Raw genomic sequence first — 26,953 nt, 5'->3', positions numbered from 1 at the left:
ATAGTTACCATGACAAGTTCAATGGATAAATACCTCATAGACATTCTCTCATGTGGAGGATCATACATCCATCACTAAGAACTTCATGACGTCATATTTCTTGTATTATTTCCATTCAAACATATTATTAGGTTCATTATAAAGTCCGTTATGATTATATTTGTTGTTAAAAATTAATTGTCGCATTAAATAAATGTTTGTTTTTGCATAATTAGCATTTTTAGTAGAGCTACTTAATAATTTAGGACGAGAAAAATGATGCCTATTAACAAAAATGACCATTGTTTCTTTACATAAGGGTGGATCAGATTTATCTTGGTACAGTACATGCAGATGGGTATTATCATCATGCAGTGGGAAAATATCTGGATCTGAATGAATAAATACTCTGTTATTCAAAAAAAAAATGAGCTACCTAATAATTTGACATGCAGTGTATGTGTGTATGCATCAATATCTATCTGTTTGTCTATTTCTCTCTCTCTCTATCTCTGTCTCTACATATATATATGTTTGTGTGTGTGTGTGGTGTGTGTATGCATATAACAGTGTGAACCTTTATATAGCTTGCGTCCCATTAGCTCATGAGGGAAAATAACCATTGAACAGCAAGCACCAAAATTCAAAGCGGTTTGAGTATATATAAACGTACAATAAGATATCATAACAATAAATTAATATTCTGATATATTAAATACGCTATTATATAGGTGGCTAAAGCAATTAAAAATCAAAAAGGTAGAATACCTAAATAAGAGTGCAAAATAGCACCTACAATTGCTAGAAATAAGAGCTAAAAAATATAACTTGAATAGCCACACAAAATCACCAACCTCATGAGATATTCAAAGGGACTCTGAGGAGCAAGCCACATCTTTCTCCAGCGAGATAAAACTCACTGAATGAAGTAATTTGAAGTATTTTTTACCTCTTATTTCTAGCAATTGTAGGTGCTATTTTTCACCCTTATTTATGAATTCTTCCTTTTTGGTTTTTAATTGCTTTAGCCACCTATATTATAACGTATTTAATATATCATATTGACTTATCATTATAATATCTTATTGTATGTTTATATATATGTGTGTGTATATATGTAAGTGTACATGTGTATGGATATATATGTTTGAATGTATGTGTGTGTAGGTATATATATATATGTTTGTGTGTGTATGTATGCATGTATGTGTGTGTGTGTGTGTATATATATATATATATATATAGAGAGAGAGAGAGATAGATAGACAGATGGATAAATATATATATATATATATATTTCAGGCCAAGAAACGCCAAATATACTTGGAAGAAAAGCACACTGGATGTATGCGTGAGTTAGACATCCTTCTACACAACTTTCTGATTGAAGACAAATCTAAACTCGCTAAGAATACAGTATCTAAACCTGGGAGTAAGTATAATGTAAAGATTTTATATTAATCACTGAATTTTATTGCAGTGGCAGAACTTCAGACTGAGCTGTAAGATATTGCTTGTAACATTATTATATAAAGTTACAGGAAAACTGGCTTTCAGACTCTATTTATTATTCTGTCAATTTTTCAATAAATCTCTCTCTCCCCACCCCCACCCTGCAAATTTCTAACTCCTTATGTTTTCTTTATTATCGTTTTCATTACTATCATCATCTTTTCTTTCATCAATCAGCATCATCATAATAATACTTCTATTAAGACTAGTGATAACATTATTATCACTACCACTATTACTACTTCACCCTCTGGAGCTGAAGTAATTGTAACTAGCTTAAATTAATTGAGATACTTGGGTCAAGAATGTCCAAATCAATTTAATTAATTATTACAAGTACAACACTTTGCAATACTCCAGTCTATCAACTCTATAGTCTGCATGTCAAATACAATCAAGTGTATGACCTTACCAAAGGTCAATGAAAGGCAAATTTGGTTACAAATATGGTTGTGTTAATAATTAGTTTCTTTCACAAATCCATGGTTTTAGGTTCAATCTCACTGATCAGTACCTTGCCAAATGTCTCCTATGATAGCCTTGTATCATCCAAAGTCTTGTAAACATGAAGAAGTAGTGTGGAAGTTCATCAAATGGACTATATCTGCCTTAGATGGTAGACTTAATCGTTCACTTGGTTGAACACTACCATCTGACCTTTGTGTACTTTTAACATTGTCCATTCTTTAAATCTTCTGTATGGGGATGATCTAAGAGGCATAGTTTTTTGAGCCAATCATGGACAGTATCCTTCCTTATTTAACTTAACTATTGAATTTTTTTAAATATTGGTAGAACTTTTCCTTTGTTGTGTTTAGACCCATGCCAGCTTTGACTGAGCAAGCTTATTATCACCCTGTCTTTTTAAGGTGTCTTAATTTGTCTTTTGTCTTTCATATTTAAGCCTATGGGATTCAATTTGAGCAAGATTTGGTAGTTAATTCTAACAAGTCAAGTAACCAATTAGAGTATCTCTTATTGGCTCATTTCTTTCTTTTAGATAATATGACAAAGTATTTAGTCTATAAGGTTTTGGGTTCAGTTCTACTGTGTGGTACGTTGGGCAAATATCTTCCACTCTACTCTGCTCTGACCAAAACTTTGTTAGTAGATAGAAACTGAAAGAAGCCTGCCATGTGTGTGTGTGTCTCTGTTTGTGTTTGACAACTGGTGTTGGATTGCTTACATCCCCATAACTTAGTCTTCTGTGAAAAGAGGCCTATACAATAAGTATCAGATTTTAAAAAAAAAAATAAGTACTGGGGTTGATTTGTTCATCTAAAACCCTTCAATGTGGTACCCCAGCAAGGCTGCAGTCCAATGACTGAAACAAGTAAGCAATGAAAGATATGACATTACCTTAATTTCTACTTTAGAATTGAATAATAATAATAATCCAGTCTTACTGTAGAGCTGATCATTTGCTCAGTGCAGTAAATAAGGAAGGAGAGGTTTAGTAATAATTGCATAAATTAAGGAGTGAGAGATGTGATCTTAGAGTTCAGTTAGCTTTAGTAGAACAGGCAGACTTTAAACAGATGCTTCTTCATTTATAATTTTTTCATACCAAAGGCTACTATTTAAGATTTGTGACTATAACAAAAGTAAGATATTTGATTTTATTACACACATGTGAGTGAGAACACTTTGAGATATTTTTGGTATCTAACATATCTCAGATACTGCGAGCACTGCTTCTGATTGGTCAATCCATGGTGATGACCCAAGGTCACGGTGACAGCACTACTTTTGTCATTCATAAGTTACAACTAAACTTCATTCATTACTTTCATGAGCAGGTAGAATGTAGCCATGTAATTAAACAAACATACTATCTTTTTTATACCAGATATCACTTAAAGTCATATACACATAAAATATAAACATTTCTGGTGGTAATTCAATTTTTTGTTGCCAAAAAAATCACAACATATTTCGTCTGCTCGTCGATACTCTTGCAGTGCAGGTAGATCTATCAACAAGATGGCTACTGTTGTCGATATCAAGGTGAATGATTTTGTTAAGATTGATGGTAAAGATGGAGGAAGAGTGTTATCCGTTGTTCAATCTCTTGGAACATACAGATACGTTTACAAGCCACTCATTGTAATAAATACGGTATCCATAGGGAACTCGTTTGGTATTCTCTATATATCATCAGTATTTAAGATATCTGAATATACTACAGTCTGTCAATATATTGGTCATAGCACAGATATATAACCAGAATTTAAACTATACTAGTATATTACTAGCACAGTAATGTAACTAATATGTTGTGCTATGTGAAAGTGAAATTCAATCAAATTTTGTCATTCATTAAAATACATCTTATTTGGATAGCTGCATTTATAAGTTTTTTTTTTTTTAGTATTCAATCAGACTGATTGGGAAAATCTAATACAAGCCACTTAACAACAGTAACAACAAGTATTATTCAATTTATCACTGCTATCTGGATGAGCCATTATAAGATCGAAACTGAAAGCTGCAACTACTGATCACATCATTATTAATCTTTAGTCCTGTATATACCATAAAGCCACTCTAGAAAATAGGGTTGGTAATACAAAATCTAGTCTTTTTCGAATTTCAAAGAAAGTTTAGCTTTGACTTAGTTTGGGAGTGTTTTGTACAAATATCTAGATCAAAGTGAACATGAGAACCAGACAAACTATTGGCAAAGGTTTGATGTCAAATATTTTGCTGAAAATCGAAGTTATATACTTTGCCAACACTAAAATATAATCACCCTTCTCTCACTTCAGCAGATTCAGATGCACTAATTTTTTTTCTCTTTTACAATATCTTATAACTGTTCCTACCCCTGTTTCTTTTGATTTCAAATGATCTTTAGATTCTATGCCACTTTTCTCCTCACTAGAGATTAGAATCCACTGAACCAATTCCAGCAGTAACATAAACGGAAATATCTGTTTTCTAATGTTTTGTAATCTGCACTAATAAAAAAAAAATTGTTGTACTTATATTTCTGTCTGATATATTGATTAGATAGTGACGTTTGTGTTGTTGTCGACACCAAAAAACTAGATAAGCTACTTTATAGTAGTTATTTGATGTTTCATGTCTCTTAAGTTCAAATTCTGCCTCGACTGACATTAATTTTTCACCTTCTGAATTCAATAAAAGCCATAATAATAATTTCCAAGAGAATGAGTCAAGTAAGTATAATATCTCTTCTTTGAGAAAAAAAAATTAACTTTTTAGCAACAGAAAGCCATAATATCAATTTGAACATCATCTATACTTCCTTATTGGTGTTAAAACATTATTCAATTTAAATCATTATTTGTGATTGTCTCTTATTAGATTTATAAGATAGAAATTAGAATATCAAGCAGGTTCTCTCCAAAATGCTTAAACACATTGAATACATTTTTTTCTCTTTGATGCTCTATCAGTTGCCTTTTTCCCAACATTCCATTTGAATACTACCTTTTTTATTCAGTTAAGATTTAAGGTAGTTTTTATATTTTAACTTTGGTTTGTAAGTAATGTAACTAATATGTTCTCCACAGCACAGATTTCTTAATTGTCACACTACTTTTGCAAGTGCTTTGGCATGAAACTCTAACCTTTGAGTCATTCCTGTAGTTTCACAGCTAATATATATTATATAGATATATGAGAGAGAGAGAGAGATGCAGACATGGCTGTGTGGTTAAGAAGTTTGCTTCCCAACCTCTTGCTTTCAGCTTAGTCTCACCAAGTGACACCTTCTATAGTCCAACTCCTTTTGAGTGGAGTTTGTTGATGGGAACTGAGAGAAGCTTGTCATATGTATATATGTATCCATATGCTCATGTTTGTGCCACTTTGTCTTGACATTTCTGGATAGCTGTAAATGAGAGCCACTGTTATACAAGCAGTGTTCTTCAGTTCCAATTTTCAGTGAAAACATGTCTGATCAAGGGGAAATATCATATCTGAAAACAGATGAGGGTTGGCAACAGGAAGGGTATCTGGTTGTAGAATATCTATTTCAACAAATTTTGACCTATGCAAGCATGGAAAAGTAGATATTAAAAGTATGATGAATGAATTATTGAAACTCTATCAGTGTCATAGAACTTATTGCTGAGTTATATCCCAAACTGCAGTGCACCAGTGATTGGCCCATTAGATATGGGCCAATCACTGCTAATGTTCACACTTCTTAAGATACATCAGTAAGATATATCTGATATAAACTTATTACCTTTACACCCAATCATCATTTTTCCTGCTAACATGAGTTGGATGGATCTCCCAGTGTCTCATCACATGTCTGCAACCCCTCATCATCTGGCATACACAACAACAAAAAAAACTGATTATCTCTACTATTGTATGTCTTTTTTTAGAAGAGAGGTATGACTTTAACAGCTGAATGTGCTTGCTATCACCAAGTACTTTACAAGAAGGACTGGGTACATTCTATGATACAACTGGTACTAAATTGTTTGCAAAACAAAAGAATCCTTCTGCCCTATCTTGCCCTCATTTTTCTTTGCTATCATTTTTCAGTATGGACTAAGTTCATTTTACCTTGACATTGGCACTAGAGAGATTGTCTCTGACAAGATTAAAGAGACTTTCAACACTACATCCCCACTGTTTGTTCCTTCCTATCAATGATAAATAATTAAGTAATTTTACTCCTTAAAATTAACTGAAATTTATAGGTAGTCTGCTGATGCTATGTGTATAGCCTCTGTTCAGTAATTGGTAAACAAGTAATTTTCTGATAATTTCTAACTTCTAAATAGAAATGTGTAATACCCTTATAAATGTGTAATAAATTTCTATCTTATCATAAATTAGCATTTCTGAAAACTATAGTAAAGTAAATTTCAGGAGTTGTATCTTGTGGATAAGATAGGAAAACACTGAGACAAGTAGTGTTATGGTTATGGCTTGTAGTAGGCAGCAACCAAACTATACCAGTATGGGAACTATACTAAACTAAACTATAAGCAGGTATTAACAGTAATGATTGCAGTGAATTGTATCACATTGAATTTTCTTGTTGTTTTCATGCACTTCACAAAGCAATATGTTATTTAAACATGATGCCTTAAAGGGTAGAAGAGGAACGTGTGATGTATGTTCCTTTCTCAAAGTAATGGCAGTGTTTATATTCTGTAGAGCATGATCTTCTTCCTGGAAAATCCTTGAAATCTGGTGTCTTGACAACTTCATCAGCAACAGAACAATTACGTCAAATTTTGACAACATATAAACACAAGGTTGATAAAGCTGCTGAAGAGGTGAGCATTTTGTAAAATTCCCTGAAAAATACACGTTCACAAGAAATTACTCCTATTCTATAGTACTTACACCCACTCTTTAGTACTTACCCCTGCTCTCTAATACCACCACCACTCTATAGCAAATATAGTCAATGTATAATGACTTACTTCTCTTCTGTTGCACTTACCTTTATACTATTGTAATTGCTAACTGCTCTATAATGAATACTTAACACTTTTCTCTAAAGAACATTTACCATTACTCTACTTAACCACATTTTCTATGATTTTTTTCTATGCTGTAGTGGTTGTTATCTCTGTGCTATTTTACTTACTACTTTTCTACCAGGCACTTAACTCTATAAAACTGTTAGTCTAATTTACACATATAGTATTTACCTCTAACCTATAACATTTTTCCTCTACTGTGTAGTATTTCTACTTTACAGTACTTAAATCTGTTCTATAGTACTTACATCTAATATGTAAAACTTATTCTACCTGTGTAGTAAGTACTCGCTTCAGATTTATAGGGTTTATTTCTAATTTATACTGATTACTTGTCTTACCTCTACTCTTATTTCTACTCTACAGTATTTTCTTCTACCCTGTAGTACTCAATAGGTCATACCTCTACACTATAGTATGCACCCTTATCTACAATAAATATACACCTATACTCTTTAATACCTACACCAACTCAACAACAAATACATTCCTCTATACTGTAATAAATACTTGCCTCTTCTCTGTAGTGCTTATTTCTTCTTTGTATTTTTCTTACCTCTATTCAGTAGGGCTTACTTCCACTGAGTTGTATTTACTGCTATTCTATATTACCTCTGTTTTTTAGGGCTTATCTCTTCTTGAAAATATTTATCTTTACTCTAAATTACTTACCTCAACTGCTAAAGTACTTATTTTTATTGTGCTTTATAGTACTAATCTCTGCTCTTTTGTGTTTTATGTGAATCGCATCTCTAATGGCATGTGATTTATTTGTGAATATCATCAATTGAATCAATAAAATAATTTCATAGACTGTTCACTCAGACCAGAAGGATCAAAGGCAAGTTGACTCTGATTGTCCAAATAGATGAAACATCAAACAAGATAGATATATGCTGGAATGCATAAAGCCCAAATAATTATATTATTGATCTTAAAATATAGATAATGGTTGAACTACTTCAGAATGAAATAGAGTTTTATGACTACAGAGATAAAGATGTCTTTAAATTCAGTACAATACTTACTTAACAATGAGTAGTGATTATGAATAGAATTATTGTCTGTGTTTCATCACTTCTTTAATGTTCAATTTTGATATGCTGGCATTGGTTGGTCCACTATCTTTTCAGATACTTCATTCCTGTATCCTCTCAAGTATTAACATTCCTTCATTCTCTACTCTAATCTACATCTTCTCCACTTCCTTAACTCATTTGTTTTCAGCTTTTCTAGTTAGTTAAATTTATACACCCCACAAATCATTCTCCACTTGCTCCACTGTAATTACACATTACTTGTATTTAACTATTAAAATGCATCTGTTTCTGTTTATTGCATCAAGACACAGACTGCTTTTGATAGAGGTTGCAGTTCTTGGCATTAACTATAGCAAGTTAAGTAAAAAGCTGTTTCCAGTAGTATTAACAAAGCATCAAACTTTGGATACTATAAAACTACTCAACTATCAGCCTATTCCCTGCTTCCCTATTAATTTTAATGTTTTTTGACCTGGTAGAAGACAATTTTCTACTAGACACAACACACCAAACTGTTGCATTGTCATTGACTGCAGTGTAATACTGACATTTAATGTATTAACCCCAGTGAGATAAAATGTGAAGTTGTATAGGGTTTGAAAACAGTGATCTACATGTAAAGTATTTCAGGAAAGTATCCAATCTGGTCATCTATACCACCCACCATCCAATCTCTCACTCAGCAATCTCAGCCATCTGTATCACCCACCAACCCTATCCAATCTGACATCTTGCTCTTTCATTGATCTACACCATTTACTATATTATCAGAATAAGTTTCATAATGAGTTTTTTATAAAGAAATCTTTGGTTTATAGTGATATTCATACTTTCCTTATCAGCATTAATAATGAAAATGAAATAAAATGTCTACAAGCAATAGCTGATCCAGTCAGATTATTGTTATATACATCACTCTAATAATTATTTCTAGCAAAGGTACAAAACCACACATTTTGAGGAGAGTATAACTGATATTAACAGCCCCTGTACTTGATTAGTACAATTTTATGATACAAATCCCCCCCCCCCAGAAACTGAAAGGCAAAGTGAACCTAGGTGGAATTTGAACTCAGGCTATAAAAGGATATAACTAAAAACTATCTACAGCATGTTCATTTCTCTGCTACATCCATTCCTCTGCACAACCCTGAATATTAACGAAATAGATTTCTAACATAGGCTCAACAGAAATATTGAGGATTAAGCTGACCCAAGTATATGACTGGTACTTTTATTTTATTGACCCAGAAAGGTTAGAAAGTAAAGTGGATCTCAGGAGGATTTAAAATCAGAGCATGAAAGGGTTTATCAAAAAATAAAAATTTTCTTCTCTTCCTTACCATGTACCTCCCAAATAATATTAATGATTACAATATTTAAATCAAATGTTTTCCTTAAATGTATTTACCTTATCTTTAATCTCTGTAGAACATCAAGCAGAAGTCTTTGGTGAATAGTTTATCAAAAGAAATTGCCACTTTCAAAGAGCTGTTGATCACAAAAGACAGAACTATTGAAGTAAATATGCTGGAACCTTTTTTCTTTCCTGATTCTGTTTTACCTTAACTTTTGAAGAAGACTTTCTTCACTGCACGTATTTCATTTCAAAGAGATCACTGCCATACTATTCATTTCCGGGTTACTTTTATATATTTTAAAGTTGCACACCAGAAGAATATTTCCATTAGTCTTGTTCGTTAGATTTTTTTTCTATCTGACATACACCTAAATTTTCAGCTGTACATTAAGATGTGTTCTTTATTTTCTATCCTTCCACACACACACACACACACACACATACACACACACACACACATGTTAAATAGTGTGAATGTGTGTCTGCACATGCAATTTAGTTTCCTTGGGCCCTATATTTATAGTCTGTTACTTTTTATTTTTGCTATTTTCTGTTCATTTTTTTGTAAATTTACATGTTTTAAATATGTTCTTGTTTGCTATATATTCTTTGGAAAGTATTTCCTAAAAATATATGTATAGATATAGATATATAAATGCAAAATCCAAGAATTGAGGTGTAGAAAGAAGGTGAGCTTCAAGCAGTCTGTAGAAAATATAAAAAGCAACTTTCAGGAACAATAGTGGTTTATTGGCGTAGAAGGTTGTGAATATTTCCCATATCGAAGTACGATAAGATGAAAAAAATTCATATAATCAAGATATCCTTGATAACTTCATGCAATCAAGATATTCTTGGCCTGAAGAGTAGCCTGTGGTATACACCTCAATTGGATAGTTACTGCTTCCGAGGTTCCACTCGCTATGAAACATATGGAGTCTGTATTTTATGTACTTCATCATTATCATCATTGTCGTTTAACATCCACTTTTCATTCTTGCATGGGTTGGACGGTTTGACTGAGGGCTGGCAAGCCAGAAGGCTGCACCAGGCTCCAACCTGATCTGGCAAAGTTTCTACAGTTGGATGCCCTTCCTAATGCCAACCACTCTGAGAGTGTAGTGGGTGCTTTTTACATGCCACTGGCATGAGGGCTGTGCTGGCATCAAGCGCACGCGAATGGTTCTTTTTTACATGCCACCAGCCAGATCAGATTAGAGGCTGTAGCAGCCTCCTGGCTTGCCAGTCCCCAGTCAAACTGTCCAACCCATGCCAGCATGGAAACAGAAGTTTAATGATGATGATGTATATATGTCTGTAAATATAGATATGTATGTATGTATGTATATATTATATATATATATATATATATATATATATATATATATATATATATATGTATATATTTATATGTATGTGTATATATATATAAGGAAATAGTTTCATACAATTAAAAATTTATTACATTATAATATAAAGTAATATACTATAATAAGATGTAATATAATATAACAAATAATTAAAACTAATATAAATCTGTAAAACTAAGTAAACTTCTGTTACTTTATTTATATATATATATTATCTTTTTTATCTAAGAAATAGTATAATTTATAATAATCATAGCTTTATACATTTGTTTAATTAATTTACAGTGATATTTTCCTCTGATAAACCAAGTAAATTTAGGTTTTTTACTTGTTATTTACTAAGAATAATGTTTATATTAGTAGGAATGCATATATTTGAATAATTGGGTGTTGAGGCAGTTACTCAACAACTCAAATGTGGATGTAATATACCTTGACTTTGCAAAAGCTTTTGATAAAGTGGATCATGCTATGATATCCCACAAACTGCATGATCGTGCATAGCTGGAAAACTTGGAGAGTGGTTACATGACTTTGGAGCCATCTCAAAGGAAACACAAATAGTGAGCGATGTTCCACAGGGTTCTGTCTTGGGACCACTGCTTTTCATAGTGGCCCTCTCAGATATGCCCTCAGCTGCCCAGATAGCCACCCTTGCTAGCTACATAAATGATAGGAAAGTCTCACAGAAAATACAGAACCCCAGCGATGTTGCACACCTGCTGCAGGAGTTGGACTCAATTTACAGGTGGGCTGAGCACAATAATATGCAGTCTAATGCCGAAAAATTCCAGACTCTGTGCTACCAGCATCCAAAACTGAATTTAAAACTTACAGGGTACACTGGTCCACAGGGGATTACAATCTCAGAGCCTAAATCAGTGAGGAACCTGGGTATTGACATGAGTGATGATACCTCTTTCCAAGTGCACATTACCAGGATGGCGACAAAGTGCAGATGACTGGCTGGATGGATCCTGAGAACATTCAGAACCAGAGATAAGGAAACCATGATGGTCCACTGGAGGACATATATCCTCAGCTGGCTGGATTACTGCTCCCAGCTATGGTAATCCAACAGTGTAAAATTAACAGCAGACCTTGAAGCAATCCAGTGAAGCTTCACAAAGATCATCTCTTTGCAACAGCTCAGCTACTGGGAAAGGCTGAAACAGCTAAGACTCTACTCCCTGGAGTGAAGGCGGGAGAGTTATGCAGTAATATACATCTGGAAGATCCTGGAAGGAATTGTGCCAAATTTTGGCAATGACAGCTACACCAATGCCAGAACAGGGCGACAATGCACAGTGCCAAAGATCCCAGCAATGCCATCATGCTTCAGGACCAGTTACTGCACAGCCTGGGTTTCAGGGGCCTACAACTTTTTAATATTCTCCCAAAGAGCCTGAGGAACCTGCAAAAAGTAGAGTTCGGGGTTTTTAAATCAAGGCTGGACCTCTACCTGTAGAGAGTCCCAGATGAACCTACCTCACGGCAAGAGGTGCAAATGAAGGTTGCTACATCAAGTTCCATTCTTCACCAAGTGCCACATATTACTGTAGCAAAATGGCGGTGCTCCAGCATGGCCACAGCTCTTAGTGGAAACTAAAAAAATGTATGTATATATATATATATATATATATATATATACAGTGGGGGGAAATAAATATTCGTATATGTCAAAATTCTTTATTTATCTAATTTCTAATGAACATAAATGGGATATACCAATACTATATTTGCATACACATGCATGCATAAACTAAGAATATGCAAAAGAAACTAATAAATTATAGTAACTAAGGAATTTATATACAATCATAAATATTTAGGGGTGAAAAAAGTATTCGTACAGAATAAATTTATGATTTTTTTATGCCACAAAATACTGTTAAAATAATATTTTTTTACTAGAACTTTCTCATTTGTTCCAATAATCTTATCAGTTGTCATTTTTAAGTGTCAAAATGCTAGCTTCTTCATTCAGCACTGAGACAACATAAAGTACTACTGTAATAATGGCGAAAAGTAAAGAACTCACAAATACAGTGAAAAACTTAATTATTGAACAGTGGAAAGCAGGTAAAAATTACAGGAAAATATCAGAGACCCTTTATATTCCATTTTCTACCACTTCTTCATTTATTCAAAGATATAAAAAATCAGGAACTGTTGAAAACAGAATATGATCCAGTGCACCATGCAAGATTTCCCCTAGATCTTTAAGAAAAATGAAGTGAAGAATCGAAAAAAACACAATGATCACCAGAAAGGAGTTGTAAGAAGATTTGTTAGCTTCAGGGACTAGTGTTACTCTATGAACAATCAGCAATGAACTTCATAGGAATGAACTGAAGTTACACTCTACTAGAAAAACTCCGCTGTTGACTAAAAGGCATAGAGATGCCCGTTTAAAATTTGTTTATGAACATAAAGATAAACCTGATACATTCTGGGAAAATGTTCTATGGACAGACGAGTCGAAAATTGAATTGTTTGGAAGAAATTTGTGTAGCCATGTTTGGAGGAAAGATGGTACTGCCTATTCGCCGAAAAACACAATTCCTACCATGAAGTTTGGAGGTGGAAACATCATGGTGTTGGGGTGTTTATCTGCAAATGGTACTGGCAATTTACATGTGATAGATGGTAGAATGAATGCAGAGATGTACCAAAATATTTTTAACAATAATTTATGGGACTCTGCAGAAAAGCTCCAGCTTTGTGAAGGGTGGGTTTTAAAACAGGATAACAACCCTAAGCACACGGCAAAGTCTACCAAAAAATGGATTGTCGATCACAATATAAAATTATTAGAATGGCTAAGTGAGTCACCTGACTTGAACCCCAGTGAAAATTTGTGGCATTATTTTAAAATTAAAATTCATTCAAGAGCCCCAATGTGCATTGCAGATTTGAAGAAAATTTGTCAAGGAGAATGGGAAAAAATTCCTAAAGAAACATGTGAGTCATTGATTAAGAACTACAAGACAAGATTGGTTGAAGTGGGACTGAATAATGGTTATGCTACGAAGTATTAAATCAGAATTATCAGTTATTTATGTTCTGTACGAATACGTTTTTCACCCCTAAATATTTATAATTGTATATAAATTCCTTAGTAACTATAATGACCGATTCTATGATACCCTCTTGCAGATAAACACGTTGACAAATGACAGGGACCTTCTTTTTGTGGCTGGTGACTTCAATGGACATATTGGACAACATACAGGGGGCTTCCATGGTGTACATGGAGGCTACAGTTTTGGTTCCCGCAACAAGGAGGGAACCAGACTGCTAGAGTTCTGCGATGCAAATGATCTTATGGTTTGCAATACTAACTTCAGGAAACCTGCCAGTCACCTAGTCACCTACCTTTCTGGCAGACACACTAACCAAATTGACTACATCCTCGCCAGAAAAAGGGAAAGATGGCTGCTTATAAATGCCAAAACCTTCCCAGGCGAAGAATGTACCTTACAACATAGACTGGTAGTTAGTGACTTTAGGATCAGGGCTAAGTGGATGCCCAGAAGACGACCAGCATGGAGAGAAGGGTCTGGAAGCTTAAAGATCCTGCGAATGGACAGAGATTTAGAGACATATTACTCAAAACCTTTGACGAAATAGAGGGGGATATAGCTTCACACGGTGTAGAAGACAAATGGAGGTTTCTATAGGACAACCTGCTCAGAGCCACTGACCAGATCTGTGGATGGTGCAAAGTCCCCTCTCGACCCAAAATAATGTGGTGGTAGAACAATGTTGTTGACAGGGCTATTAGAGAAAAGAAACAGGCTTGGAAGGATGGAAGAATGGTGGTAGCAGGGAATTGTATCAGATTGCCAGAAGGGAAGCTAGGAGGCAGGTTTATTTAGCCAGAGGAGAAGCAGATAAGAATAAATTTGCCAATGTTTCTACACATGTGTGTCGTGATGATTGATATCTTTTGAGGTACACACACATAGAAAATGTGACATCATCATATAAAATGTTTACGACAGCTGATTTATGGAAAAGATTATAATGTTAAATTTTTGAAATGCAAATATCATCATTCATTTAGCGTCCGTTTTCCATGCTAGCATGGGTTGGACGGTTCAACTGGGGTCTGGGGAGCCCGAAGGCTGCACCAGGCCAGTCAGATCTGGCAGTGTTTCTACAGCTGGATGCCCTTCCTAACGCCAACCACTCCGAGAGTGTAGTGGGTGATTTTATGTGCCACCGACACAGGTGCCAGACAAGGCTGGCGAACGGCCACGCTCGGATGGTGTTTTTTATGTGCCACCGACACAGGTGTCAGACGAGGCTGGCAGACGGCCACACTCGGATGGTGTTTTTATGTGCCACCGACACAGGTGAATGGAAATTAAGTTTAATTTGTAGCCGAAATAGTACTGAATCTTTTGATACACCATACATCAAAATTGGTAACTTGGTTTTGAAATGCATATGGAATATATATATATACACACACACACACAAGACAGAGTTCTTTCAAACTGAAAGTATTATCTCACATAACAATAGAGACATAATACTGAAATAGTGATGAGATAAAAGATTGCTCTGGGCTTACATTAGGCATGAAGTTGGAAATTTATTTGGCCCATGACACTGCATGGACCTTGGCTTTTGTGTATGTATATGTGTGTATATAGATTTATATTTATATATATATATATATATAGCATGACATTTTGTCACATTTCTCTCTATATATCTCTCTCTTTTTCTATCTATCTCTCTTCCTTCCCGCTCTCTCTCTTTATTTATATATACACACACACACACACATTGTACACCATTTCCCTCTTTCTCTCTTGTTGAAACAGTCTATTAACATAATAGATTGTTCATCAAGAGAACAAGAGAGAAACAGTGTACATTTGTCGATGTTGGAGATATATTATTGGAAACAAATACATAGAGAGAGACAGTTTGCAATGTTTGATATTGGGAAATATATTAATGGATCCAGGGTAAGTTGAATTAAGAGTAATCTGATAATCTTGATTGCAGTCTGCATCAGTGTGGTAGATAATCCCCTGTAAAAGTATCAGAAACAGAACAAAAATGAAGAAGAAATGGTAAAGATAAAAACAAAATGAAAACAGTAAACAAGAGTACACAGTATATAAAGTTTTGTAGTGTAAAGATAATGTGTGTTCAACATTTCAGACAGTTGTCCTTCAACAGAAAGTAAAAGTAAAAGAGAAAATATTTTTAGTATTTGTTGTTGTGGTGGTGGTGGTGGTGGTGGCAGGGGCAGTGGCATTGTTGTATTTGTTGTTGTTGTTTGAAAGTAAGGAGAAATGTATGTTTTAAGTAATGTCATGGTTGGTAGGTAGAAGTGATGGAAGAAGAGGATGGTGGTATTGTTGGGTAAGAAAGCAGTGCAGGAAAAGTAGTTGTGCATTGTATATGTATGTGAAGTGAAGGTGTGGTCTATGTACAAGTGTGTGAAATCTATGCATTTGCATGTATGATGCTCTGTGTTTGTGTGTGTGTATGTGTATGTGTTGGTTTGGTAATACTTTGTAAACATGGGGTGTGTGGGTGTATATGTAAATGTTTGTCGGTAGAGGAAAGCAAATCAATTGTTCCAATCATATGAAGTGCAGAATCACAGGTAGAAGTTTAGTTATTGTTTGCATTGCAACCAGTATATTGTGGGCCTAGGATACAAAAAATAATCACCAATGAAGAGGTACTGAGAACCATGGTCATGTTAGTTCAAGTGGTAATCTACAGGTGATTCACAATTGTCTCGTCAGATATCTAGATGTTCCCTAAACTGATCCATTAATTTTTGACCCACTTCACCAAACATACAGCTAACCACATAATGTTCCTGGTAGTGCAGGTGAATCATACAGTGAGGTGAATGTAAGAGTTTGTTAGGTCTGTTACATTGGAGGCTTTAAGGATGAAAGGACATGTGTAGCAGCAGAGATGGGAACAGATAAAAGATCCAAGTTGAGTGCATGAACAGAGAAAGGACTACGGATCAATAAGGCAAGAGCTGTAGTTCTTCCCTACTATGAACTAGGAAGGCAAGCAAGTTTTCTTCCCAAACCATGAGGATGTTTCCATATTGAAATTGAAAATCAAACTTTGTTTTCATTGCAACCAGGGCATAGGAAACAATGGTGAAGATGGATGGATGCAGAGAAGTGTAATCAGACCACAAGTGATTCATGGTTTTTCTTCAGATATCAGTGGTAGATAATGCGTCTCTGTGTTTGTTCTACCTCTACCCTCATACCTTGTATCTATCCACCACCAACTGCCTTTCTATTTTCCTCATGTGCCATACTTCTTTGCAAAGCAACATTGGATCGCTTGTAATTACCACTTCAACTTATCTCACCTTTTCATCCAACCATGCTTTTCCTCATGTCTCAGTTGCAATGCAAGCAACTAATCTTCCACCTTAGTATGATACATGCACAATGTTTGATGATGAAGTTTTGTTCTTCCAGAGAGAGATAGAAGGTGGGTAAGAGAGAGAGAGAGAGAGAGAGAGAGAGAGAGAAAGAGATCATTTACAAGCTCACCCAATGTTTTACTGCTGATGTTACTAGTTAGGTTCTTCCTTACTCAGGCATTGTGCTTTCTTTACACTCCACTCTCTGCTTGATTTTAGCTGTGCATTGCTTGTATAAATTTTCATTTGGACTCTGTAGTATTACTCTTGTAGTGAAGAGGCACTAAAATAACATTTTATAACAGCAGTAGTATAATACCTTGTAATGCAATAATAGACAATGTTCAGAAGGTGTAATAGAACATAGTAATTTGTTATAAGAGGAAATGACAATAGCATTAAATCAAGGTTTGCTTGACAGTATACAAGGTGTAGCATTCAGAGGTATGATATAACAGTGTCCTAAGTGAATAGAAGAGTTCAAGCTACTCATTGTAGGGTCAAATCGAGACAGTGTATGCAGCATAATAAACATGTAACACTGTTACTGTATATTGTAAAATGTGAACAGGATAAATGTTCAAACAGTCCATAAATAGTTATTTAGTTCTAGAGTATTTTTTCCTTCAATATAGTCCACATGGCGGAGTTGAGCTCCGACAGCAACATGACAAATTGCATCTGACTTTCTTGGAGGTTTGGCTGGGACTGGTTAAAATTTTCCCGTAACTTTGTAAAAAGCAGCAGTGTGTATCTATGCATGAGGTAAAGCGGTTGGCTACACTAACCAAATCACACATAGATGGATAACAGTTCCGCCAAAGGGAAATAGTGCTCATACACTCTTCTTTTATTGTTGCAGGAGACTATACTTCCTCCAGGTGTCTCTTCTATGAATATCAACAAACTATGCTTTATCTTTTCATCTTTTACTGAATTCTTTACTGGGCCTGTTGCTCAATTCAGTCTCATCTTATCTATTGCAAATATATCCTTTATTCCAATACACAATTGCAGTGCTGTAGGACTCATGTAGTTTATCTATTTGGTTGTGAAAACAGTGTGTTCATTGAATACTTTATCCAATATTCCACTAAACTTTTGAGGGTCTGTATTAAGTGATGTGTTTCTATCAAATAATGGGATTTTTAAGGGTCACTCATACCGTTACTTTCAGAAATTTATAAACCACTGTTTGGTAGGTGTTTGATTTCTCAGCTTTGATTTCTGTCTCTATTCTCTCATTTTGTATTTCTACGGATAGCAGTCTTCAGTTAGTTTTTAGCAATTTGAGACTTCTGATCTTCATGTCAGAATCTTTTCTGGGATATATTCAATGTATTTTTAATAATTGCTTCAGTTCCATGTTGTCTTGCATGGAAATCCTGTAGATTGTTTTCTCAAATAATTTTCAGTCTAACTTGTGGAAATTCTGGCTGGATTGGTTCATGTAAGGTGCCATACATTGTTAATTCTGCTTAGAATCATAGATTGTATAAGTCATTTCATATTGTGGACAGGCTCTACATTAAATTTGAAGCAGTGATGTAGAGTGTGTCTTGCTGGATAGAGAATCATTTGTTCTCTGAACAGTATATTGATTAGTTTAAGATTCTGATCATCTTCAGTCATGTAATACTTCTCAGACAGACTGTGATCCTGACATAATTTGATGTTGGTAAAACTGAAGTCTCTCAAAAGGAAAACGGTAGTTTAGTGATTTATTTTCACTGATATTTTTCTATCTTTCTAAGACTCCTCACAAATACCAGGATTAGAGTCATCTGGTGAGAGACATGTTCTATTTATCTGTGTGTTTAGTTACCTAATATGTACTTTTAGTGTGTTACAAGTATAGTCTGATGCAACAGCTACAAGTGTGACATCTTCATAAATACACACTACAACTCTGCCTTGACTACTTTCTTTCTTGTTGGTCCAATAGCATACTTTGGTATGTATAATTCTACATCTGTTTTGTTTGTTGTTGAATGTGTTTCCATAAGAGTTATAATGCATTGCTTTATGATATATAACAAGGTCTTAAAGGTAGGGAATTTCACTCCTGATGCTCAAGTAGTTACTGAAAACTTGAACATAAGTCTAGAAATTGAACATGTACCATTAGCTTAGTGGATACGGATGCCAATATCCTTTGTTTGAATTCAAATCTCACCAGGAATAATATAAATATTCAGATATAGGAATAAACCAATTAAACTCCTGTGCAGTAGGAAACATACAAAAATTTTTTAATTACTTAAATATTTAATAAATCATCTGGGAAATGCAGATATATAACATTTTTATTAATTTTATATATTTTTCAAGGACTCACAGACAAACTATACACAATGTGCTAAAGAATTATGTCGACTGAGATCAAAATTTAAACAACTTGAAGAAGAAACTTTGCAGTTAAAGATTGAAGTCGAATCTGGTGTCTCACTTAAAAAAAATGACAAAGTCAGGATTGAAGAATTAACTAAAGAGGTAAAGAAATGGTTTTTAGAATTATTACAGATTTAACCATTTTGATACAAACCAGGTTGAGATTGCCCTTGATTCTGTTACAAACTTCTTGATTTAAACTGATATAATTAAAGCCTTCCATCAAAATTCCATGCTAATTTATGTTTCAAACACCAGCTTAATAAGGACAAAGTTATTTTACTAAATTATTTTCCAAATATATTAAAACAAATACAATGTATTTGAACAGAAATATGGTAAATGGAGAATATTGCTCTGCTTGCATACTAAAATTATTCTGCTTCAACTCTTTATTGAACTGATTTTTAATAATACTAAACAGCATTAGGATTAATTTTTAATGGTTTAATCAGGACTATATGATGGTGTTCACAGGGAAGTTATTGATGAGGATTAAATTCCAGACGTTTGATGTCTTAAAAAGATACTGTGAGAAAATGGTGGGCTTCAGCTGATGAGTGATGAGAAGGGGAAACATCCACCCACCTTTATCTATGATGGTTATTGTTTTCTGTTTTACTCATCATTATTCTCCTACACACTCCACTTTGTTACATTGTAGGCTGCTCAATGTCAAAATAAATGCCTTAGAAAGAAGTGATTCTAGAGACATCAGACTGATGGGTTAAGTCAAAAACTAATAGAGAAATAGTTCTGGCAAACGTTTGCTTTCCATGCTGCCATGGGTTAGATAATTTGACTAGAACTAGTAAGCTGGAGAGCTGCACCAGGTTCCAATCTGACTTTGGCTTGGTTTCTACATCTGATTGCCCTTCCTAATGCCTAGTGTTTTTCCCTACTTTTAGGTCACTTTAAATAAAACCCACGTTTCAATAGCACTGTGTACAAACTCTATACTTGGAATGACCAATTTTAAATACTACTGGAATTTACTCACAAGGTATTGGAATCATATATGTATACCATTCTGCCTAAAAAATGGATCTACAAATGCAATATCCCTGCATATCTCACATCTATTGTCATTCCTCCACTTCACTCTCTATTTTGTATCTTATTTAAATTAACTATTGCCTAGCCATTTTCTCACGTCATCTCCAATGAAGAGATATAATAAATATCCTGGAAACAACTGTAAGACCTTCTATTTATAAATGTTCTAAAATCTTCACAGCCTTGGTTTTTTATCTCATTCTGAAAAAAAATTTTTTATATACACACATGCTGATATATGACCTACGTTGGACTCTTTATTCATATAATCACTGAACCTGGAGCTTAACTATGGTTTATCCATAGCACTTACTCAGCATTACCTGACACCTTTGGGTCTTGTTGACACCATTACCTCTCATAACCTCTATTCACACCATATATATACACTATATATGCCATGATAGACTGCTAGCCACTAAACCTTTTCTATTTTCTCTCCCTGTTTATTTCTGTGTTCCTTTCTGTCGAAGAGCATAGGCTCAAAACGTAAAAGACTTTCTCACTTCCTGAGTGTTAAACTAATACATCTGTTTGCTATTTACACCCCCTCTTTTTTTTCTTTTTTTGTAAATTCTCACTATATATATATAGTGGTCACAAAGAGTTGGAAAGCCATCTCAAGCAAACTTATTCTGATGCCAACAGAGGAGGTGAGTTTAAACATTTACCAGGGCTGAACAGAATCGCCACTCCAGGTGCAGGGTTTGATACTTCCATGGTCAAATTCAGGGAAGTTCAGGAGGTAGTGCACAAAGCAAGGGCTGGTTTTGCTGTTGGCCCTAATAAGGTGACATATACTGTGTACAACAACTGTCCAAAGTTACTGAGGTGTTTGTGGCAATCGCTGGTTAAGATATGGAGGTGTGGTAAAGTTCCTGAGTGTTTGTGTAGAGTTGATGGGATTTACATACTCTAAGAGGAAGACTCAGTGACGCTCTTTGCTGTGTTGAGGGAAAAATCTTCTTCACTGTATTTGCAAAGTGACTCACTACTTACTTGCTTGTCAATGGCTTTGTGGACACTAGTATACAGAAATCAGGTGTCCCAGGGTTCCCAGGATGCCTTGAGCATGTCTCAATGATTTGGGCTAAGATCAAAGAGAAGAAAGCATTGTGTAAGGAGCTGCATTTTGTATGGCTGGACCTAGCAATTGCATATGGTTCTGTGCTTCATAGCATGATACGGGAAGCCTGGAGTTCTTCTATGTGCCCCAGAAACTCCAACACATTCTATCTACATACTTTGACCAGTTCATGTTCACTACTGCAAAGTACTCCACTGAATACATTGGTCTAGAAAAGGGGATATCAAAGGGTTGTGCCATCTCCCTAATCCTCTTTGTGATGGTTATGGAGGTCATACTGGGGGGCTTAAAGCCTGAGCACAGTTTCAACCAATGAGAAGTAAAACCGAGAGCGTTCATGGATGATCTCACCATTGTGCAGGATAATATCAACGTTGCAAGAGGCTGTTAAGTGCAAGGCATTTGAAAGCTTTGATCCAGACTGCACATGATGTGCATCCATCTCCAGCAAATCTCAAAAAATGGGGTATCCAAGAGAGTGCACAGTGCCACTTTTGTGGGAAGTGTCGGCAGCCTCAAACACATGCTGTCAGCTTGCCCCAAAGCACTCCAGTCTGGATGGTATATATTTAGAGATAACTTAGTGCTAAACAAGACAGCATTTGTGAAACAAGGTGTGAGGCCAAAGAAATAGAAACCTCAGCAGGCGAAAGACAGAATATGAGAGGTGTTCATAGACAAGCCATTGCCTGAAAACATCATTGTGTCAGCACTCCAACTTGACCTGGTTTTGGTAGCTGAGGCCCATGAGCAAAAGCTGTTGGGCTATGAAGAGCTGGTAGCTGAAATTTGGGAGAAGGGTTATATCTGTGAGCTGGTTGCGTTCGAGGTTGGCTGCAGGGGTTTCCCAGCAGCTTCTCTCAGAAGGTTTCTGAAGGTGGCTGGTGTGTCTGCTGTTAAGAAGACCATCAAGGAACGTGAGGATAAGCAGTTGAGGGTAGTGCTTAGATTACCAGAAGGTTTATGAATGCAGACAAGGCCACAGAACTGTCATGAGTCTAGTTGCAATGCAATACGTCCAGCTGTTGCGGACCCACCATGTGAAGAGATACTGAGCTTGATGGGCCAAAATCTTGTCAAAGCACAGTGCTCAGCTGATGATTGCAACCAGATTAGAAATGGAGCACACTATGTTTTCTTCTACTAATATATATATATATATATATATATATATATATATATAAAGCACAAGCTCCAGATTTTGAACTAAGTGCAAAAGTTTCTACTACCATAACAAATGCTTCTGCATATCACTGAGAAATCTATTGAGAGCAAAAAAAATCTTCTAAGTAAGGAGCTCTAACTTGTTTCTTAGAAAGAATTCTGCAAGTCCGTCTATGAGTGCTTGTGAACCGATGATCTCATCTACAAGTGATGGTGTGCGCAAGTCTAGTGTGAGTCAAAGTGATTCAGAAAACGATTATAATATTTTTTATAATAAATGATCTTGACTTTTTTTTACTTTACATAAAACATTCTTTACATTCTACTGTTGTTTTATTGCCATATATTTATGAGTTTTATACATTTTACAGGTAAAATATTTTTCTGGGAGCGAAACATTGCTACTATGGGAAATTATTGCTCTGCTTTACAAGTTTTAGCTTTACAAGCAGTCTCCAGGAACAAATTAACTTGTATATTGAGGCATTACTGTGTGTGTGTGTGTGGCTGTTTGCTTAAGAAATTCACTCCCCAACCACTTGGTTTCAGGTTCAGTCCACTGTATGGCACTTTGAGTAGGTTTTGTTTTTTTATGATCCCCTTTGGCATGGTTTCTACAGCTGGATGCCCTCCTTAATGCCAATTACTTTACAGAGTGTATTGGATGCTTTTTCTGTGGCACCAGTCCTGATGCTTTCTACATGACACTAGTACTGGAACTTTTTACGGGACGCCAGCACCAGCAGGGTCACCAAGTAAATTGCAAAACAAAGACACCCTCAACTGGGAGTAGAAGTGGTAGTAAGGGAGGTAGCTTTCTGTTGGTTGAGAAGTTGAAGTATAAGAGAAGGACAGAGATAGGTGACTCTGTCTACCAAACCACTTACAAGGCTATATCATTATCATCATTGTTTTAATGTTCACTTTTGCATGCTTACATAGGTTGGACAGAATTTGTAACCAGCCCTCACCTGTTTCCAAGTAAGGTAATATTTCCCAGACATGTTTTCACAGAATATTAGCAATGAAGGACACCTTGTGTGATAGTAACACTCGTTTACAACTATCACATGATGTCAAAGCAAGGCGGCAGTAACACACACACATACATATATGTGTAATCGATGGGCTTCTTTTAGTTTCCATCTGCCAAGTTCACAGACAAGGCTTTGGTCAACTCAGGGTTATAGTATAAGACACTTGCCCAAGGTGCCATTTCTCATTTTCATCTTGTTCGTGGACTGAACCTTGAACCATGTGGTTGGAAGGCAAACTTTTTACCATACAGCCATGCCTGTACACACACACACATACTGAGAGAGAGAGGGAGGTATATATAGGGAGGTATCTCTTCCCATTTTAGTCTTGACATTATTTCCTTGATTAGTGTGAAACATTACCACTTAAGAAGCAGTGTCATTGTTTGCATCTTCTATATTAAGCATGTTCAACTTACAAAAAAACCAAGGGAATAAATACCTTATTCTGAAACAAGGAGCTGGCAATATGAAAGGCCTTAATCCTTTAACAAGTCTTTTCGTGCAGGACACAAAAAAAGCGGGGAAAATACAAGATGATAATCAGTTAAATACCTTATAATGCAAATGTGACTTATTTACACCCGTCAACACCTGTCCAAGCCACACCCTACCTTAAAGGGTTAACAAGTATCAGTTGGAAAAATAAGCATGGAAAAAGCAAATGTAAAAATCGTAATGGTAGTGATAGTGGTGGTGGCGGTGGCGGCGGCGACGGCTAATCACCTTCCTATAATTTCTTAATTATGATTACACTGATTCATAATTAATACTGGAATCATATCCTAATAATTCCAATCTCTAGTTAGCTCTTTCTACTTTTTGATGTTTCCAGTAAAAGAAAACAAATCTCTTTGGTTAAATTGAACTTGTGTATTATTGTACAAGAGCAATGCGAATGTAAGTTGAGTTTGATGATATCAGAAATTATAATTGTTTGAAACTAAATTTATAATTTGCTAAAACATTCATTCATAGAAAATATTCAGAAACATTAAATTATTCTGGCACTCTGTCTTTCACAACTATCCTCTACTTAGTCTTCCATGTGATTTTATATCATAGCCTCAACTCTATGATGTCACTTGAGTGAGTTCTCCCATTCACCTTGGTTTATGTGGTGGGGGCGGAGAAGCAATGGTGTTCAACTACGCAAGTCAATGTGGAGTAGGCGTAAACAGTTAAAGGGAGATAATAACAGGATTGATATTTGGGGAAGATGACAACTTGCAGAATTTTCTCTCTTGCATAAATTAACAGAAGACTTTTTGTTTAAACTGCTATTAACATCCGTTGGAAATATTTTTAAAGATGTGTTACAGGAATTGAATAGATAACAGTAAAATAGATAGCTAAATGGGAGTTGTGATTTTGGTGATGATCATAATCGTCGTCATCATTATTAGAATAATATTCTTCTGCAATTAATATAAATAAATAAATTTATAAAATTGTTCTTACCCTTATCTAAATAGAGAATGATAGTTGTTTTAAAATAAAATTGTTTTTCTTTAATTGTTATTGTGTAGTTCCATGTCTCTAAAAGGTTATTGTATAGTCCCATGTCTCTAAAATGTGTTCTAGCCATGACTCCCTTTTTTTTTTTTTTTTTTTTTTTTTTGTTTTACAGAATTAATCTGGTGCTACCTCATCTACTATAACATTCCTCTTTTTAAAACAGTACAATATGATTTAGGGACAGTTTAACGATCCCTTGTCAAGTATATATCTAATAGTTGTTGTTTAGCCTTCATCTCATATCTAACCCTGTAGACCTTATTATCAAAGTGACTTCATGTACTATTCTGAATTGTGTCTTGAACTACATTATCTAGTATCTCTCTCCTATTTATGATAGCAAAGTGCGATTTAAAAGGAAGATTTTTTCCATTGTTTTGTCTTGTTTTTCACAGGGCCCTTTTTCTTATGCACAAAAATGTAGCATGTGTTCCATAGTATACGAAATAAATTTACAAATGCTATACACAAGTGAAATGATACGCCTTTAACTTTAGACTCTTCAACACCTGTTGAATGACGTCCTGCTTATGTGACAGTGAGGCACCAGGACTTTGTGTAATCCTTTGGTGAATGCCCTGAATAACTGTAGGGTCTTTTTGTTTTGGGGTGATGTGCACTGACACCATGGCATGCCACTTCTTAACCAACATTTGTATCATTCTCTTTGGCAGCAAGACTTTGTCCAGAAACTTGACTTCAAAAATTTCATGTGTTTGCTGAAAAGAACCCATTCTTACATATGCTTCCACAATCTTCCCTCTTTCCACAATTGAGTATGTTATCTTGCAAAAATAGGCTAGAACTGTTCACTAAATGATGAGGATAATGTAGCAAACCATCAACTAGTGTGCCATCTTTGTTTAGCAGTTACAAGCCGTCAAAATGACACAAGAACACTTGGGTGCGTTTTGTGTATGTAAATTTATTTTTGTCTTTACACTATGCTACAGAACCCAGGCTCCATTTTTATATGCCACCCTGTAATTTGAAGAATAATTAGTAACTTAGCTGGAAAGGTGTCTGTGATATATATTGATAGGGAGAGTTTACGGAAAAAAACAAAAGACGTAGACAAGTGGTGTACAAAACAAACAGATATATTAGTATAACGCTCAGGAATAGAATAAGTCTTTTACGTTTCGAGCCTACGCTCTTCTACAGAAAGGGACACAGGAAACAAGAAGAGAAGAAAATGTGTGTAGTGGCTAACGATCTATCATGTCATCATATATATTGATACATACACACACACAGGCCTGTTCTACTGGCCATTTATTTTAGGTTGTTTTTCTCCTGTCTCTTTTGATGAATAATTAATAGCTTCCAAAATTCTATGTAAGGACTTCTGATCTCAGTGCAATTTAACTATGTCCCAACTACTGCAGGATTCATTCCTGCCTGTGGTTATCTCCAGTTTCAGGAAGGGTTGGGTAAGAGATATGGATTAGTTATGCATGTGACTGTTACCCATAATATTTGAAGGTCTCTGAAAGTGCTCATGGGGATGATACAATTGATGTTTA

The 26,953-nt window shown here is 35.1% G+C and overlaps 1 protein-coding gene across 12 annotated transcripts in view; it reads left to right on the top strand.

Annotated features, from left to right (window-relative positions):
- LOC115225588 (coiled-coil domain-containing protein 171) overlaps positions 1-26,953 on the top strand; it is a 268,237-nt gene that overhangs the window by 159,705 nt on the left and 81,579 nt on the right. For 11 of the 12 annotated variants that reach the window (XM_036498806.1, XM_036498816.1, XM_036498809.1 and 8 more), the window contains 4 exons: positions 1,282-1,411; positions 6,640-6,761; positions 9,443-9,532; positions 19,506-19,667. In XM_036498806.1, coding sequence (XP_036354699.1) covers positions 1,282-1,411; positions 6,640-6,761; positions 9,443-9,532; positions 19,506-19,667 — 504 coding nt within the window. The remainder of the gene's footprint in view (positions 1-1,281; positions 1,412-6,639; positions 6,762-9,442; positions 9,533-19,505; positions 19,668-26,953) is intronic. The other variant, XM_036498818.1, reaches the window with a different exon arrangement.

Source organism: Octopus sinensis, linkage group LG2 (assembly GCF_006345805.1).
Source record: "Octopus sinensis linkage group LG2, ASM634580v1, whole genome shotgun sequence".
Taxonomy (NCBI): Eukaryota; Metazoa; Mollusca; class Cephalopoda; order Octopoda; family Octopodidae; genus Octopus; species Octopus sinensis.
Note: the sequence above shows the minus strand (reverse complement) of the source record. Positions and strands in the feature narration are given on the sequence as shown.